At 41.4% G+C, this 19,420-nt stretch overlaps 2 protein-coding genes and 1 long non-coding RNA gene across 3 annotated transcripts in view; 1 reads left to right on the forward strand and 2 right to left on the reverse strand.

Annotated features, from left to right (window-relative positions):
* The window catches only part of LOC139543969 (3'-5' RNA helicase YTHDC2-like), a 42,505-nt gene extending 34,740 nt beyond the window's left edge, over positions 1-7,765 (forward strand). Inside the window, exons 29-31 of the mRNA XM_071350576.1 lie at positions 711-917; positions 990-1,172; positions 3,390-7,765. Of these exons, the coding sequence (XP_071206677.1) occupies positions 711-917; positions 990-1,172; positions 3,390-3,530 (531 nt within the window). The 3' untranslated portion in view covers positions 3,531-7,765. The remainder of the gene's footprint in view (positions 1-710; positions 918-989; positions 1,173-3,389) is intronic.
* Positions 93-19,089, reverse strand: LOC139543971 (uncharacterized). Its single transcript, XR_011668780.1, has 3 exons — positions 18,642-19,089; positions 18,223-18,369; positions 93-1,129 (listed from the first exon to the last, which is right to left on the reverse strand). It is a non-coding gene; the product is annotated as an uncharacterized lncRNA (long non-coding RNA).
* Positions 8,219-9,937, reverse strand: LOC139543970 (vasotocin-neurophysin VT 1). The gene is made up of 3 exons (XM_071350577.1): positions 9,627-9,937; positions 8,926-9,130; positions 8,219-8,658 (listed from the first exon to the last, which is right to left on the reverse strand). Exons 1-3 carry the CDS (start codon positions 9,744-9,746, stop codon positions 8,516-8,518), a joined length of 468 nt encoding a protein of 155 aa, XP_071206678.1. The 5' UTR covers positions 9,747-9,937; the 3' UTR covers positions 8,219-8,515.
* Positions 19,090-19,420: the final 331 nt, after the last annotated feature.

The raw sequence follows: 19,420 nt of genomic DNA on the forward strand, positions 1-19,420 counted from the left end.
ATCAATTATTCTAACAAATGGTCTCATACTCTGCTGGCACATTGTAGAACAGATGTCCACAGGCAGAAAGTGTACAATGTAATAGCCTGCAGTAAAGCAAAGATGTTTATTTTGTGTTGAACTTGACAGTACTACTTGTGTGTGAGTGAAGGGGGATAATTTAAAAAGATTACTCGGTGAATGTTATTTTTGCACACGTGTAGGCTTGTGCACTTGATCTATGTCTCCTATAGTGGCCACTATAATAGAGCAAAAATAGAATTCCTGTTTGTTTCATTCTATTTCTACTTTCAGATGTTTTTTTGCAATATTTATGTGCAATATTCATGTGTGTGGTCACAAGCGTTCTATTATAAAGGCTGTCATGGCTAACTGCAATATTAGTGTATTGTTTTTTCCTCAAGACTTCTGTGATTTGCAGTAAAGTCTAGGCAACAAATAACATTGGATTGCTTTCTTTACATTGTTTTAGCTGTGAGTTAGGTTCACATTAACCACTTTTTTTTATTTTACACACAGACTGATCATGTAGATCATGTAGTTTAATTAGTTAAAACCTACATTTCCCCCTAGCATGGATTTTTTTGCATGTTTCAGTGCTAATTAAAAAAGTGTCACCTTTTTGGGCCCTCAGCAGTTTGCGCCCCTGTTTATTAGTACAGCTTGGCCATGTGTAAATCTATCATAGTTTAACTCAATCTCTCCCTCAGTGCTCCAAGTCTCCATCCCCGCGGCCAGGAGGTGTGACGGTGCGTTACTTCATCATGAAGAGTAGCAACCTGAGGAACATTGACATCTCCCAGCAGAGAGGAATCTGGTCTTCCACGCCCAGCAACGAGCTCAAACTCAACAGAGCCTTCCTGGAGAGCAGCCAGGTTTTCCTGGTCTTCTCTGTCCAGGGCTCCGGACATTTCCAGGTATGTGTGTGTGGTGTGCGTATGTGGAATGGAGAATAGCAGACTGTAACATGTCATTTTGGTGCCTCTCAGGGCTATGCGCGGATGATGTCGGTCATCGGACAGGAGCGCTGTCAGGACTGGGGCTCCACAGGGCTGGGGGGGGTCTTCAGTGTGGAGTGGACCCGGAAGGAGAGCCTGCCCTTCCAATATGCCCAGCAGCTGCTCAACCCCTGGAACGACAACAAGAAAGTGCAGATCAGCAGAGACGGACAGGTGGGTTACCTAACATCAATACAGTCAGAACATCTCCACAGACTAGGACCAATATAGACAACCGAACAGAGAGAGAGATGTTATGCTGTTAATATGGTGAAAATGTCTTCACAGACTACAGCTATTATGGTCAAAACTCCCCATCAGTCTACTGTTAAGATGTGAGGTCAAGATGATCCCACTATCTGAGAACAATAGAGCTTGCCAGCTTGTAGTCCTAAAAAAAATGACTTTTCTTCCTCTGGTTCGTTGGCCATTCCTATGAAGTCCTTAGTGGCTCAGTTCTTAGAGTGTGGCGCTTGCAAAGCCAGAGTTGTGGGTTCGATTCCCAGTATAAAAAAATGAAAATGTGTGCACTCACTATTGTAAGTCGCTCAGGATAAGAGCATCTGCTGAATTACAAAAAATGTCAAATGTTTACAGGATGCGTGCCAAACATAAGGTCTGAATTTAACAAAGGCTTATGGGATCTTACACGTTTTGTTCTATGCGATAATATCAGTCTGTTAACATGTACTTTATGAATTATTAAGCCTTTATGTTATTGTTTTGATTTCTCAAATGCTTCAAAATTCACAGATAGTGATGTTAGCTGATGGAAATTATCTCATAGAACAAAGCGTTAAGGATCTCCTAAGCCTGTGTTTACCACAGACCTTATTTTCAGCGTTTATCCAAAAACCCCCCCCAAAAAAATAACATTAATTTCCCCATAGGCTTTGGCCAACAAGCCATGGCTGAGTTCTCCCCCGTTAGTGCCTACAAAAATGCGTCATTACTATTTTACTCTATATTGTCAAGATGACCCCACCGACAAACAGCATTCAATATACAAAGACTAATTAAACAAACATACCAAAATGGCTTACATTTAAGATTTCAAGTGAGATGACTTGTTTATTTCTTGGGGACTATGCAGAACATAGTCCCCCCATATAGTTCTCCCCATATTGCTAGTTTGCTACATACACTATATGACCAAAAGTATGTGGACACCTGCTCGTCGAACATCTCAGTCCAAAATCAAGGAGTTGGTCCCCGTTTGCTGCTATAACAGCCTCTACTCTTCGGGGTAGGCTTTCCACTAGATGTTGGAACATTGCTGCGGGGACTTGCTTCCATTCAGCCACAAGAGCATTAGTGAGGTCGGGCACTGATGTTGGGCGATTAGGCCTGGCTCGCAGTCAGCGTTCCAATTCATCCCAAAGGTGTTCGATGGGGTTGAGGTCAGGGCTCTGTGCAGGCCAGTCAAGTTCTTCCACACCGATCTCGACAAACCATTTCTGTATGGACCTCGCTTTGTGCACGGGGGCATTGTCATGATGAAACAGGAAAGAGCCTTCCCCAAACTGTTGCCACAAAGTTGGAAGCACAGAATTGTCTAGAATGTCATTGTATGCTGTAGCGTTAAGAGGGGCTAGCCCGAACCATGAAAAACAGCCATGACCATTATTCCTCCTCCACCAAACTGTATAGTTAGCACTATGCATTGGGACTGGTAGCGTTCTCCTGGAATCCGCCAAACCCAGATTAGTCCGTCGGAATGCCAGATGGTGAAGCGTGATTCATCACTCCAGAAAACACGTTTCCAGAGTCCAATGGCGGTGAGATTTACACCACAATGCCGACCCTTGGCATTGCGCATGGTGATCTTAGGCTTGTGCGTTGCTGTTAGTCTATTGTTAGCTAGGCTAGTGACGAATAGTTATTGTGCTGACGTTACCTCCAGAGGCAGTTTAGAACTCGGTAGCAAATGTTGCAACCGAAGACAGACGGTTTTTACGTTCTATGCGCTTCAACACTTGGCGGTCCCGTTCTGTGAGCTTGTGTGGCCTACCACTTCACGGCTGAGCCACAATAACAGCACTTACAGTTGACCGGGGCAGCTCTAGCAGGGCATAAATGTTACGAACTGACTTGTTGGAAAGGTGCTACATTGAAAGTCACTGAGCTCTTCAGTAAGGCCATTCTACTGACAATGTTTGTCTATGGAGATTGCATGCCTGTGTGCTCGATTTTATACACCTGTCAACAACTGGTTTGGCTGTAGTAGCCGAATCCACTAATTTGAAGGGGTGTCCACATACTTTTGTGTATATATAGTGTAGCTCATTTCCATCTTTGGTCTGTATATTTCTATGACTGGAATGGGACAATTTTTTTCCCATCTCACTGCCCCTCCTCACTTTATCTCTTATCTCTCGCTGGTTCATGTAGGAGTTGGAGCCTCAGGCTGGGGGCCAGCTGCTGCTGCTGTGGGAGGGACTCTCAGGGAAACCACAGCAGCTACCACAGCAACACAAGGTACAACAGGCCCCATCTTTATCATCAGATAACCACAGGTTACACACAACATGACTCCAGAAATATAATTTGCAGTGTTTAAGGAAATCAGACAAAATAACTCCTCACTCTTGGACAGACCCATTTCTTAATTTAAAATGCACCAAACTTTTGTTTAATTTTACGCAGCTTTGGCCTGTTCTTTTGCTATGCCCATTTGATTATTTTTTTATTAAATATTATTACCAGTTGGCAATGTGGTCATTAGATGTATTTTCTCCCTCTTTACCTATGAGAGATTGCACTGCTTGGACTGACCTTGAGGTCCTCACCATTTGACTTGGCTATGTAGTATTATAACAGATCGAAGACAGTGTTATAACAGATCGAGGGCTAGTTTTGTTCCAGAATGTGTTTTGAACCACTTCCGTAGCCACTTCTTTGTCAGTGATCCACAACCAGTTACACAATGTGCATTTTATTTGGTGTTTTTTCAGTAACTGGGGTTTATGTTCAGCTTTTCAGATGCAATATTGTTATTATGTTCATGTTCAAGAATGTCTGAGTGCAGAAAGATGTGTTTACATGAAGTGGCCTCACGAAGAAAGGTCTGTTCTGTTTGTTTTTAATAATCTGGATAATACAGTTTATAAGGAGACTGACATCTACCCTAACTCACAGTGAAGTATATGGGACTATGGAAGAGAGGAAGTGTTCAGTGAAATGTAATGATTGGGAGTATTAGTGAGGAATCTTGTCCCATAAAAAGTATGTCTTTTCAATGCTTCTCACAGCACATACGGTGCACTCAAAGTATTCAGACCCCTTGACCTTTTCCACATTTTGTTACATTACAGCCTTATTCTAAAATTGATTATATTGTTTTTTCCCTCATCAATCTACACACAATACCCCATAATGACAAATAATTTAAAAAAAATTATGCTAAATTATTACAAATCAATGGAAATATTACATTTACATAAGTATTCAGACCCTTTACTCAGTATTTTGTTGAAGCACCTTTACAGCCATGAGTCGTCTTGGGTATGACGCTTGGCACACCTGTATTTGGGGAGTTTCTCCCATTCTCTGTAGGTCCTCTCAAGCTCTGTCAGGTTGGATGGGGAGCATCGCTGCACAGCTATTTTCAGGTCTCTCCATAGATGTTTGCTTCATGGTGGTGGCAGCTTTCCTCCAGCCGTGACGCTTGGCATTCAGGCCAAATAGTTCAATCTTGGTTTCATCAGACCAAATAATCTTGTTTCTCATGATCTGAGAATCCTATAAGTGCCTTTTGGCAAACTCCCAGCGGGCTATCATGTGCCTTTTACTGAGGAGTGGCTTCCGTCTGGCCACTCTAACATAAAGGCCTGATTGGTGGAGTGCTACAGAGATGGTTGTCCTTCTGGAAGGTTCTCCCATTTCCACAGAGGAACTCTGGAGCTCTGTCAGAGTGACCATCGGATTCTTGTTCACCTTCCTGACCAAGGCCCTTCTTCGATTTCTCAGTTTGGCCCAGCGGTCAGCTCTAGGAAGAGTCTTGGTGGTTCCAAACTTCTTCCATTTAAGAATGATGGAGGCCATTAGGTTCTTGGGGAACTTCAATGCTGCAGTAATTTTTTGGTACCCTTGCCCAGATCTGTGCCTCGACCCAATCCTGTCACGGACAATTCCTTTGACCTCATGGCTTGGTGTTTGCTCTAACATGCACTGTCAACTGTGGGACCTTACATAGACAAGTGTGTGCCTTTCCAAATCATGTCCAATCATTTGAATTAACCACAGGTGGACTCCAATCAAGTTGTGGAAACATCTCAAGGATGATCAATGGAAACAGGATGCACCTGAGCTCAATTTTGACTCTCATAGGAAAAGGTCTGAATACTTATTTTATTTTTATTTTTTATATACACTACCGGCCAAAAGTTTTAGAACACCTACTCATTCAAGGGTTTTTCTTTATTTTTACTATTTTCTACATTGTAGAATAATAGTGAAGACATCAAAACTATGAAATAACACATGGAATAATTTAGTAACCAAAAAAGTGTTAAACAAATCAAAATATATTTTATGTTTGAGTTTCTTCAAATAGCCAAGCTTTGCATTGATGGCAGCTTTGCACACGCTTGGCATTCTCTCAACCTGCTTCACCTGGAATGCTTTTCCAACAGTCTTGAAGGAGTTCCCACAATTGCTGAGCACTTGTTGGCTGCTTTTCTTTCACTCTGCAGTCCGACTCATCCCAAACCATCTCAATTTGGTTGAGGTCGGGGATTGTGGAGGCCAGGTCATGTGATGCAGCACTCCATCACTCTCCTTGGTCAAATAGCCCTTAAACAGCCTGGATGTGAGTTGGGTCATTGTCTGTAGCCATGCTGGTTACGTGTGCCTTGAATTCTAAATAAATCAGTCAGTGTAACCAGCAAAGCACCCCAACACCATAACACCTCCTCCATGCTTTACGGTGGGAAATACACATGCAGAGATCATTCCTTCATCCACACCGCGTCTCACAAAGACACGGCGGTTGGAACCAAAAATCTCCAATTTGAACTCCAGACCAATGGACACATTTCCACCGGTCTAATGTCCATTGCTCCTGTTTCTTGTCCCAAGCAAATCTCTTATTCTTATTGGTGTCCTTTAGTAGTGGTTTCTTTGCAGCAATTCTACTATGAAGGCCAGATTTACGCAGTCTCCTCTGAACAGGATGTTGAACTGTGAGGCATTTATTTGGGCTCCAATTTCTGAGGCTGGTAACTCAAATTAACTTATCCTCTGCAGCAGAGGTAACTCTGGTACTTCCATTTCTGTGGTTGTCCTCATGAGAGACAGTTTCATCATAGTCCTTGATGGTTTTTGCGACTGCACTTGAGGAAACTTTAAAAGTTCTTGAAATTTTCCGGATTGACTGACCTTCATGTCTTAAAGTAATGATGGACTGTCGTTTCTATTTGCTTATTTGAGCTGTTCTTGCCATAATATGGACTTGGTCTTTTACCAAATAAGGCTATCTTCTGTATACCACCTCTACCTTGTCACAACACAACTGATTGGCTCACGCATGAAGGAAATTCCACATTAATCCAGGTGACTACCTCATGAAGCTGGTTGAGAAAATGCCAAGAGCGTGCAAAGCTGTCATCAAGACAAAGGGTCTTGATGATTTTGAAGAATCTCAAATATAAAATATATTGTTTACCACTTTTTTGGTTACTACATGATTCCATATGTGTTATGTCATAGTTTTGATGTCTTCACTATTATTCTACAATGTAGAAAATAGTAAAAATAAAGAAAAACCCTTGAATGAGTACGTGTTCTAAAACTTTTGACCGGTAGTGTATATAAATTTGCTACAATTTCTAAAAACATGTTTTCACTTTCTCATTATGGTGTATTGTGTGTAGATTTTATGGGGAAATGTGTTCATTTAATCAATTTTAGAATAAGGCTGTAACGTAACAAAATGTGGAAAAGGGGAAGGGGTCTGAATAGTTTCTGAATGTACTGTATGAGTTTCATGTACCATAGCAGCCCGTGCCACACAATGTGTTGAATGTTGTGTTAACGTTAATACACTGAGTGCACAAAACATTAAGAACACCTTTCCTAATATTGATTTGCACCCCATTTTTCCCTCAGAACAGCCTTAATTCGTCGGTGCATGGACTCTACACGGTGTCGAAAGCATTCCACAGGGATGCTGGCCCATGTTGACTCCAATGCTTCCCACATTTGTGTCAAGTTGGCTGGGTATCCTTTGGGTGGTGGACCATTCTTGATATAGATCGGAAACTGTTGAGCGTGACAAACCCAGCAGCATTGCGGTTCTTGACACACTTAAACCGGTGTGCCTGGCACCTACTAGTACTAATACCCCGTTCAAAGGCATCTTTTGTCTTGCCCATTCACCCTCTGAATGTCACAAATACACAATGTCTCAATTGTCTCAAGGCTTAAAAATACTTTAACATCTCTTGCCCTTCATCTACACTGATTTGAAGTGGATTTAACAAGTGACATAAAGGGATCATAGCTTTCCCCTGGATTCACCTGGTCAGTCTATCATGGAAAGATCAGATGTTCCTAATGTTTTTTATACTCTTTGTATAACCTTGAACTGCTGTAGCTAAGTTGTGCCTGGTGAGACCTTACTAGAGTTCATGTCTTTCTCTTTCATTCTGTCAACGACCCAAATGTTTCTGTGTTTTCATTTCAACTGATCTGTGATCGTTTGTAATTTATTTTGTATAATTTTTCTAATAAACAAAATACTTTATCCAGATTTTGGAAATGAAATGTTCAAGTGGGTATTTTTTGTTGTTGTATCTGTTCATGTTATCCCTGGTAATGCAGGGGGTTAAATATTACACAATTGACTTACAAGTCTGTGTTCATCTGACACATTTTTATGGTTGTATTATCAAAGTAAGGTAAAGATATAAAGACCTTATCAATAACCTGTCAGCTTTTTTATACATCCCCATTACAGTATTACCTGAAAAGGATACTTCACCCTAAAATCAGATTATATGGTGCCAAATCTTTCCTACCTAATGTGTATTCCAGACTGTTGAATTTAAAAAGTTGTCCATAGGAGTGCAAATCTATTCATGAATTCACTGGAATTTAGACTGAATTATTGGCACCAACCCTGACGAGAACCCTTTGATTTTGTGGTGAATAATCCCAATAAAGGTGCTGTTTGCTTATTACTGTACCTCTCAGTAAGTCATAGGAAAAACACATTTCAATAGTGCAAGAAAATATTTATTTGCTACATATTTACATTCCTTCCACCCCTAGTGGATTGTACAATGCATATTTGAGTTGAAGCCTTAGAAATTAAAACTTACTGAAGGCTACTGTACGCACAGTAAATTTTAATGTACTAGAGCTGATTGCTTTTCTTATGTAGCAAGCCCACTCTTCCTTTCCTGTGTCCTGATGTGTGTGTATGCTGTGTAAGTTTTTTGCAGTAGTAGTGCATGTGAAACTGATCTAGGCTCTATTCTGGGTGTGTGTTCAGGTGAGGGATGGCCAGTGGTTTGTTACTGAGGTCTCTCCCTTCTGGTGGCATGCAGCATCCACTGCAGCAGATCTCCTGCCAAACCTTCCACCAAGGAACTGTTCTGCTCACTGGGTGGCTGACGTGTACTGTCCTCTAGGCAGTCTGAGTCCAGTAGACAACTCTCTGTAGAAATAAGATAGAACATTCATATAGTAGACCAAACATCAATATGGATTTTTTTTTGCATTACTATGAACTGAAGTGTCACCTCACCAACCAGTGGATGATGCAAAAGTTAAATATAGGCAAAAGTATTTACACAATAAGTCACCTCTTACTAGTAAAATCACTTATATCACATCGGTTTCAAGCGCACCTCTCCATTTACTGTCTTTATCAAGTCCAGCAGACAGACAGGCTAGGGCTAACAAAGAAAGAGGACTGTCTTACCCGCATCACAGCACACCCCAGGTGCAGCACAGTGTCCCTCCTCAGACCCACACACTCTTCCTCTGGCCTGGCAGGGGGAGTGCAGGTAGTTCTCCTCAGCACAACTAGCTGCCTCTGGGGAGCCCACGTAGCAGCCCATCCCTTCCCCACAGCAGATACTGGGGCCAAAGCAGAGGCCCCGGTTTCCGGGGCCACATGACATGCACTGAAAATGAAAGGATATTTTGTAAATAGCTGTGTGTAGAAGCGTTATTACACAAGACTAAAGCGCAGGTAAGTTACAACACCGCTGATTGGCCTACTGTGTTTCAGTGGCTTAAATTAATAGTTACTTTTATTTAAGATTCAATACTGCAGGCATTATCAAGGAGTCACATAAAGGACGATGTCGCCCAAAAAATATCCGTAGGCTACATTTTGTCTCTGGCAGAGCTCATTTGTAGGCTATTCACATTAAGCTGATTTGATGCTTATCTGTAAGAACTGTTTTATTTTCATTAACCACGGAACAGAATGAATAGGCTACTTAATTTCAAACCAATGGATTCTTTGCACCAATAGGCCTAAAGTTTATTAATACACCAAAGCACTCACGTCCTTCCGAACAACCCAATTAAAACCAATCAACTGTTAAAATTATTGCGAACAAAACTAAGAAACTTTCCTTAGAAAACATTATTTTCCATCGAAAAATAACTTACCGGTCTTTGCAGATCAGGAAAAGAGCGCTTCCCGCCTCGCGGACAGTTCTGGATGTAGCATGCAGAGGAGAGCGCGAGGAGCCCCAGGACGCACAGAAGTGGAATAGTAGAATCTGGCATCTTGTTCAGTCTAAAGTGCTTCGTCCAATTTGTACTGTAGGCTACGGCTACAACTGAACTCCTTCAAATGGCTCGTTTGTTTTTGAACGACTAAGAACTTTCCGTTATTTATTGGGATCGTCCAAATTGGTACAACGCTGATAAAGCTTAAGCTTCGCGCCTACGTCATCACATAATTTGCCTCTCCCCACCGTGACCATCGCCAACGTCCGATCTGATCTCCCGATGATTCAACTGTCAAAATTAGGCTAATCCCTCTCCCATTTGATTAAAGAAAGACTCATTAGAATTGACCAATAACACTGGCAAATTAGATGAATGAGACTGACACTGTCTGTTTATATACAGTGGCAAGAAAAAGTATGTGAAACCTTTGGAAATACCTGGATTTCTGCATAAATTGATTTTAAAAATGTATCTGATCTTCATCTAGGTCACAACAATAGACAAACACAATCTGCTTAAACTAATAACACACAAACAATTATACGTTTTCATGTATTTATTGAACACACCGCGTAAACATTCACAGTGCAGGGTGGAAAAAGTATGTGAACCCTTGGATTTAATAGCTGGTTGACCCTCCTTTGGAAGCAATAACCTCAACCAAACTTTTTCTGTAGTTGCGGATCAGACCTGCATAACGATCAGGAGGAATTTTGGATCATTCCTCTTTACAAAACTGTTTCAGTTCAGCAATATTCTTGGGATGTCTGGTGTGAACTGCTCTCTTGAAGTCATGCCACAGCATCTCAAATCGGGTTGAGGTCAGGACACTGACTGGGCCACTCCAGAAGGTGTATTTTCTCCTGTTGAAGCCATTCTGTTGTTGATTTACTTCTGTGTTTTGGGTCTTTGTCCTGTTGCATCACCCAACCTCTGTTGAGCTTCAATTGGCGGATAGATAGCCTAACATTCTCCTGCAAAATGTTTTGATAAACTTGGGAATTCATTTTTCCGTCGATGATAGCAAGCTGTCCAGGCCCTGAGCCAGCAAAGCAGCCCCAAACCATGATGCTCCTTCCACCATACTTTACAGTTGGGATGAGGTTTTGATGTTGGTGTGCTGTGCTGTGCCCTTTTCTCCACACAGTTTTGTGTTCCTTCCAAACAACTCAACTGTAGTTTCATCTGTCCACAGAATACCTTGCCAGTAGCACTATGGAACATCCAGGTGCACTTTTGCAAACTTCAGACGTGTAGCAATGTTTTTGTTGGACAGCAGTGGCTTCTTCCGTGGTGTCCTCCCATGAACACCATTCTTGTTTAGTGTTTTACGTATTGTAGACTCACCAACAGAGATGTTAGCATGTTCCAGATAAGTCTTTAGCTGACACTCTAGGATTACTCTTAACCTCATTGAGCATTCTGCGCTGTGCTCTTGCAGTCATCTTTGCAGTACAGCCACTCCTAGGGAGAGTAGCAACAGTGCTGAACTTTCTCCATTTATAGACAATGTGTCTTACTGTGGACTGATGAACATCAAGGCCTTTAGAGATACTTTTGTAACCCTTTCCAGCTTTATGCAAGCAAACAATTCTTAATCTTAGGTCTTCTGAGATCTCTTTTGTTCGAGGCATGGTTCACATCTAGCAATGCTTCTTGTGAATAGCAAACTCAAATTTTGTGAGTGTTTTTTATAGGGCAAGGCAGCTCTAACCAACATCTCCAATCTCGTCTCATTGATTGGACTCCAGATTTGCTGACTCCTGACTCCAATTAGCTTTTGGAGAAGTCATTAGCCTAGGGGTTCACATACTTTTTCCAACCTATACTGTGAATGTTTAAATTATGTATTCAATATAGACAAGAAAAATACAATACAGTTTAAGCACGCTATGTTTGTCTATTGTTGTGACTTAGATGAAGATCAGATCAAATGTGATGACCAATTTATGCAGAAATCCAAGTAATTCCAAAGGGTTCACATACTTTTTCTTGCCACTGTACTTCAAGGAGTTGTCTGGAAAACGCTCTTGACAAGCCTATCCACTGTCAGGTTTTTGCCTAGGCCTATATGAAATGTGACACCATAGACATTCCAAGCATATGCATTACAGAGAAATATAACCATTTCATTACATATAATGCCAATGACTTCAATAATTGTCTCTAAAAACACATCCTAAACCTGTATTTCCATAACATAGGCCGAAAGATAATTTGTAAGTGTTCTCAACTAATTTTAGGTCATGCAAGTGGTCTCCCCTTAATTAACTGTTTGCATCCCAATCAGACAAGAGACTGAGAAGAGGGATGGCAATGTTAAAAAAGAAAGAAGGAACAGAAATAGTGAGTAATAGAGAAATGTTTGACTAAATGTGAAACAAAATGTGTGACATTGATCCAGAGTGATGTGCTTGTGACAGGTTATTAGACAGACAGGCAGACACAGAGAGAGAGAGAAAGAGAGAGCAAGCATTGTAAGACCCAGAGTGATGAGCTGCATCAGAAATCTTCCATTTTGTTTATGGCACATCAAGCAGGACCTCTGAACATGAGCTAAAGAAGCTGTCAGTCCTTTACAGCGATGCCACAGCTAATTGCTCTGAATATTTATGACTGTTACACTAAACCAGCTGTTCATATGCAAGGCAGAAAACAAAATGGAGCAACAGTGAGAAGTCATGGGGAGCCTTTAAATGAATGGAGCAAAAATAACAATATCTACCCTCCTGGCTGTATGGAAATTATGTGATGTCACAACCACAGCCAGTGCAACTAGTTGGGAGAGGAAACAGGATTCCCAATGATATTGTTACATTAGCCTACAATGGTGCAGCTTGGTAAACACATTTCTTAGACCGACCAATTATTCCATACATAGTCTACTGTAGAGCTATGGCAGTGGTGGGGGAACTGGGAAAGAGACCAAAATTCTGAATGGAACAATCGTTCACAGAGCTATGGCAGTGGTGGGGGAACTGGGAAAGAGACCAAAATTCTGAATGGAACAATCGTTCACAGAGCTATGGCAGTGGTGGGGGAACTGGGAAAGAGACCAAAATTCTGAATGGAACAATCGTTCACAGAGCTATGGCAGTGGTGGGGGAACTGGGAAAGAGACCAAAATTCTGAATGGAACAATCGTTCAGGGTTCCATCCAATTGGCAACAGATTTACATGCAAATATTCTAAAATATGCATAAAGAAAAATATGCAAACTTTCTCACCAGTGGTGTTTCCACCAAACAGACTTGCTGCGTGATGACATTGTGCACACAAAATGTTATTTTTTGCTTAAAAGGTTTCATGTACCGAATACATATCTAAAGTTCAATGTGTTTCGCATAGTTCATTTTACCTCTCACAAAAAGATCCCACCATGTCGAACAAACAAATTATCTGTAGGCATTTATAAAATTGTACCGAAACTTCTTGTTTCCATCACAATCGTAGTGACTTTTTTTATACTGTATGACTTTACTCGCATAAAAACTGTGCATAGAAACATGGTTTATGATAATAAATACCTTGAAATAAACCTTGAAACCAATATCAGTTGGACATGACATGGACAGATGGAGCAGGGAGAAAATAAGCTACAGCTTGTGTGTGGTTTTGAACACGACCATATTTATGCAGTGACATTTGACACGTTTTTATTTAGGAATAAATCAAGCTATTGGAAATTCAAATGGGCCTTTCTAAATGACTGTTAATTCTCAGTGTCCTAACAGGTGGCTTGTTGCGTATCGTACTGGCGTTGGAATAGTAAATTCTCAATAAGGGTCTCGTCAGAATTAGTCAGAGGAAAAGTGACAAACAAATCCAATGCAGAGATGCGCCAGGGGACATCGTGTGTATGTCTATAGCTCCGTTTATACCTGTGTTTAACATGCGTCCTACATCCTGATATGGTCTGTTTACACTTATAATATCACAATGCGTCTTTTAAACATCTACACCTGTCTAAAAATGTGGACACAATCATAATGTGGATGAGATAAAATCAAAATCTAATCTAATTTTATCGTATCGTACTCATATGTTGTAGATGCAGCAAAATGCTTATATTTCTTGCTACAATAGTGCAGTAATACTGAACAATACACACAAATCCCCCAAAATAAAAATCAAGAAATTTCAGAACGAGCAATGTCAGAGTCCGGAATATAAATATAATTAGAAACTGGGTGGTTCGAGCCCTGAATACTGATTGGCTGACAGCCATGGTATATCAGACCATATACCACCGGTACGACAAAATATGTATTTTTACTGATTAAATTACGTTGGTAACCAGTTTAGCTCTATGGGTTAGGGGTTAGGATTAGGGTTAAGGTTAGGATTTAGGTTAAAGGGTTAAGGTTAGAGTTAGCTAAAAGGGTTAGCTAAAAGGGTTAAGGTTAAGGTTAGGGGAATGGTTAGCTAATATGCTATGTAGGTGCAAAGTAGCAAAAAAGTAGTAAGTAGTTGCTAATTACCTAAAATGCTAGTTGTCCGTGATGAGATTCAAACACGTAACCTTTGGGTTACTAGACTTTTGAGTTATAATACCCTCCTTTCGTTTTTGACTTAAGTAACTAACCTAAACTAACCTAAAGAACCCTGTCTTTCAAAGATAATTCGTAAAAATACAAATAACTTCACAGATCTTCATTGTAAAGGGTTTAAACACTGTTTCCCATGCTTGTTCAATGAACCATAAACAATTAATGAACATGCACCTGTGGAATGGTCGTTAAGACACTAACAGCTTACAGATGGTAGGCAATTAACTTCACAATAAAGAGGCCTTTCTACTGACTCTGAAAAACACCAAAAGAAAGATGCCCAGGGTCCCTGCTCATCTGCGTGAACGTGCCTTAGGCATGCTGCAAGGAGGCATGAGGACTGCAGATGTGGCCAGGGCAATAAATTGCAATGTCCGTACTGTGAGACGCCTAAGACAGCGCTACAGGGAGACAAGATGGACAGCTGATCGTCCTTGCAGTGGCAGACCACGTGTAACAACACCTGCACAGGATTGGTACATCAGAACATCACACCTGCGGGACAGGTACAGGATGGCAACAACTGCCCGAGTTACACCAGGAACGCACAATCCCTCCATCAGTGCTCAGACTGCCCGCAATAGGCTGAGAGAGGCTGGACTGAGGGCTTGTAGGCCTGTTGTAAGGCAGGTCCTCACCAGACATCACCGGCAACAACGTCGCCTATGGGCACAAACCCACTGTCGCTGGACCAGACAGGACTGGCAAAAAGTGCTCTTCACTGATGAGTCGCGGTTTTGTCTCACCAGGGGTGATGGTCGGATTCTCGTTTATCATCGAAGGAATGAGCGTTACACCGAGGCCTGTACTCTGGAGAGGGATCGATTTGGAGGTGGAGGGTCCATCATGGTCTGGGGCGGTGTGTCACAGCATCATCAGACTGAGCTTGTTGTCATTGCAGGCAATCTCAACACTGTACGTTACAGGGAAGACATCCTCCCCCCTCATGTGGTACCCTTCCTGCAGGCTCATCCTGACATGACCTTCCAGCATGACAATGCCACCAGCCATACTGCTCATTCTGTGCATGATTTCCTGCAAGACATGAATGTCAGTGTTCTGTTATGGCCAGCGAAGAGCCATTCCATTGAGCACGTCTGAGACCTGTTGGATCAGAGGGTGAGGACTTGGGCCATTCCCCCCAGAAATGTCTGGGAACTTGCAAGTGCCTTGGTGGAAGAGTGGGGTAACATCTCACAGAAAGAACTATTATCTAACCATATCAAACGTAACATACCTGTATGATACTAATTTGAGTGTCCTGGATTTACATTTACTATGTTACGTCTAGTCTATGCAACCAGTCTGGATCAGGACAAAGGACGCATGTTAGAACCAGGTATAAACAGGGCTACTGAGCGTGCTTTTGTTAATGTGCCTGTGTGTGTGTATGAGAGAGAGAGAGTGGGAGACACTGATTGTACAGCACTTATGCACATCTGACAGAAACCTTGGTGACATCACAAGCTTTGATGCTAATTCATGCTACAACCTATCATGCTGACACGTTACATTTTCCCCTTGTTTTAACTGAAATATAATTTTTTTAATGCCCTTATTCTTTCAAAAGTTCTTCAAGAAAGTATTTATGTATGAGTAAAATGTATTGATATACCTTATAAAATAACTTAAAATAACAATTACATAAAGTTGTATTTTCTTCAAAACATTAAATCAACCTATTTTTCCTGCCCTTTATTATGGTTTTCACAATCGGTTGTCTATCATGAGGCCCTGTGATTGAAATGATTCACTCTATATGAAAATGAGATTTAGTTACACAATATTTGTTTATGAACTTTGCAAACAAACACTTCTATAACTCCCTCCACATCCTTTAGTGACTGACTGTTTGTCATAATGGCACACTTAATTTTTATTTGACAGTCCACTTAGCAGGACCAGTGACATCTGGCGCACATCCTCTACTTCGAGAAGTATTTAGTATTTTATTAGGATCCCCATTAGCTGTTGCCAAGGCAGCACCTACTGTTCCTGTGGCCCAAACAGAAATAAAACATGACATCATACAAAACATTTCTCCATTATTACATTACCATTTTACAATACATTACTAAGAATAATGTGTGGGTATCAGCATGTTAAATGTGCAACCAGAGGGAAAACATTTCTAGACCACCTTTACTCCACACACAGAGACGCGTACAAAGCTCTCCCTCGCCCTCCATTTGGCAAAGCTGACCATAATTCTATCCTCCTGATTCCTGCTCACAATCAAAAATGAAAGGAGGAAGCACCAGTGACTCGGTCTATAAAAAGACTCGGTGTATAAAAAAAGACTTGATGTATAAAAAAGTGGTCAGATGAAGCAGATGCTAAACTACTGGACTGTTTTGCTAGCACAGAGTGGAATATGTTCCGGGATTCTTCCGATGGCATTTAGGAGTACACCACATCAGTCACTGGCTTTATCAATAAGTGCACTGAGGATGTCGTCCCCACAGTGACTGTACGTACATACCCCAACCAGAAGCCATGGATTACAGGCAACATTCAACTGAGCTAACGGGTAGAGCTGCCGCTTTCAAGGAGCGGGACTCTAACCCGGAAGCTTATAAGAAATCCCGCTATGCCCTCCGACAAACCATCAAACCGACAAAGCATCAATACAGGACTAAGATCGAATCGTACTACATAGGCTCCGACGCTCTTCGGATGTGGCAGGGCTTGCAAACCATTACAGACTACAAAGGGAAGCACAGCCGAGAGCTGCTCAGTGACACGAGCCTAACAGACGAGCTAAATATGCTCGCTTCGAGGCAAGTAACACTGAAACATGCATGAGAGCATCAGCTGTTCCGGACGACTGTGTGGTCACGCTCTCCGCAGCCGATTGACTACAGCTCAGCGTTCAACACCATAGTGCCCTCAATGCTCATCATTAAGCTATGGACCCTGGGACTAAACACCTCCCACTGCTACTGGATCCTGGACTTCCTGACGGGCCGCCTCCAGGTGGTAAGGGTAGGTAACAACACATCTGCCACACTAATCCTCAACATGGGGGCCCCTCAGGGGTGAGTGCTTAGTCACCTCCTGTACTTCCTACCACTGTTGTGTCATCAGCAAACTTAATGATGGTGCTGGAGTCATGCCTGGCCGTGTACAACTCCAGCACCATCATTAAGTTTGTTGATGACAACAGTAGGCCTGATCACCGACAACGATGAGACAGCCTATAGGGAGGAGGTCAGAGACCTGACCGTGTGGTGCAAGGACAACAACCTGTCCCTTAACGTGATCAAGACAAAGGAGATGATTGTAGACTACAGGAAAAGGAGGTATTCATTGACTAAAAACACCAGTCTCAACGTTAACAGTGAAGAGGCGACTCCGGGATGCTGGCCTTCTAGGCAGAGTTGCAAAGAAAAAGCCATATCTCAGACTGGCCAATAAAAAGAAAAGTTTAAGATGGCCAAAAGAACACAGACACTGGAAGGAGGAACTCTGCCTAGAAGGCCAGCATCCCGGAGTCACCTCTTCACTGTTGACGTTGAGACTGGTGTTTTGCGGGTACTATTCAATGAAGTGCCAACGTGCCTTTGGAACACAAGAGTGATGGTTGCTGATAATGGGCCTCTGTACGCCTATGTAGATATTCCATAAAAAATCTGCCGTTTCCAGCTACAATAGTCATTTACAACATTAACAATGTCTACACTGTATTTTCTGAACAACCCATCCCGGATCCGGGATAATTGTCATCAGCAACGCTGAATAGCATAGCGCCACAGTCAAATAATATTACTAAAAATATTTATAATCATGCAATCACAAGTGAAATATACCAAAACACAGCTTAGCTTGTTGTTAATCCACCTATGGTGTCAGATTTTGAAAATATATTTTACAGCGAAAGAAATCCAAGCTTTTGTGAGTGTAGTTTTCAATGCTACATCAGCTAACCCCAAATTAGCATAGTCACGAAAGCGTGAAAAACAATCAAATTCATCGCTTACCTTAGATAATCTTCAGACGTTTCCACTCACGAGACTCCCAGTTACACAACAAATCTTCTTTTTGTTCGATAAATATTACTTTTATCACAAAAAAACGCCATTTGGGTTGTGCGTCATGAAGAAAAAAACGACAGCCTCATTCAGGTCCTGAAAGGAAGACGGAAATTTCCAAACGTATCAGATTAAAAAATATTTATTAAAATATTTATAATCATGCAATCACAAGTGAAATATACCAAAACACAGCTTACCTTGTTGTTAATCGACCTATCGCGTCAGATTTTGAAAATATATTTTACAACGAAAGAAATCCAAGCTTTTGTGAGTGTAGCTTACTATGCTACATTAGCTTAGCCTTATATTAGCTTGGTTAGCTTGGTCACGAAAAAGTAAGAAAAGCAATCAAATTAATCGCTTACCTTTGATAATCTTCGGGTGGTTCCACTCACGAGACTCCCAGTTACACAACAAATGTTATTTTTGTTCGATAAATATTACTTTTATATCCAAATACCTCCGTTCGTTTGGTGCGTTATGCTCCGAAATCCACCGGAAAGAGCGGTCACGAAAACGCATACGGAAATGCCAAATAATATCCATAATGTCCTCAGAAACATGTCAAACGTTTTTTATAATCAATCCTCAGGATGTTTTTCAAATATATATTCGATAATATATCAACCGGAAGTGTTGGTTTTTCATTAGGACCGGGAGAAACAATGGCAGCCTTTCTCTGTTGCGCACAACTCACTCTGAGAGCCCCCACCTATCCACTTACGCAATGTGATCTTTCACGCTCATTTTTCAAAATAAAAGCCTGAAACTTTGTCTAATGACTGTTGACACCTTAGGGAAGCCATAAAAAAAGGAATCTGGTTGATATACCTTTAAATGCACGTTAGGCATGCATAAGAACAGAGAGGTTTCAAAAAAGAGGCACTTCCTGATTGGATTTTCCTCCGGTCTTCGCCTGCAATATCAGTTCTGTTAAACTCACAGACAATATTAAGACAGTTTTGGAAACTTTAGAGTGTTTTCTATCCTAATCTGACAATTATATGCATATTCTAGTTTCCGGGGGCTGAGAAATAGGCAGTTTCAAATGGGTACGTTTTTTAGCCAAAAACGAAAATACTGCCCCCTAGCCTTAAGAAGTTTTAATGCACAAAATAAATGTGCTTTTCTTTCAAAAACAAGG

This window comes from Salvelinus alpinus, chromosome 18, assembly GCF_045679555.1.
Source record: "Salvelinus alpinus chromosome 18, SLU_Salpinus.1, whole genome shotgun sequence".
Lineage (NCBI taxonomy): Eukaryota > Metazoa > Chordata > Actinopteri > Salmoniformes > Salmonidae > Salvelinus > Salvelinus alpinus.

What these genes read in the sequence shown, in the direction of transcription:
- LOC139543970 (XM_071350577.1), bottom strand. Translation starts at nt 9,746, where the DNA reads ATGCCAGATTCTACTATTCCACTTCTGTGCGTCCTGGGGCTCCTCGCG. An exon ending in TTCCTGATCTGCAAAGACCG is followed by an intron (nt 9,131 to 9,626) that starts GTAAGTTATTTT and finishes TTTCATTTTCAG; the next exon opens with TGCATGTCATGTGGCCCCGG. An exon ending in TGGGGTGTGCTGTGATGCGG is followed by an intron (nt 8,659 to 8,925) that starts GTAAGACAGTCC and finishes TTATTTCTACAG; the next exon opens with AGAGTTGTCTACTGGACTCA.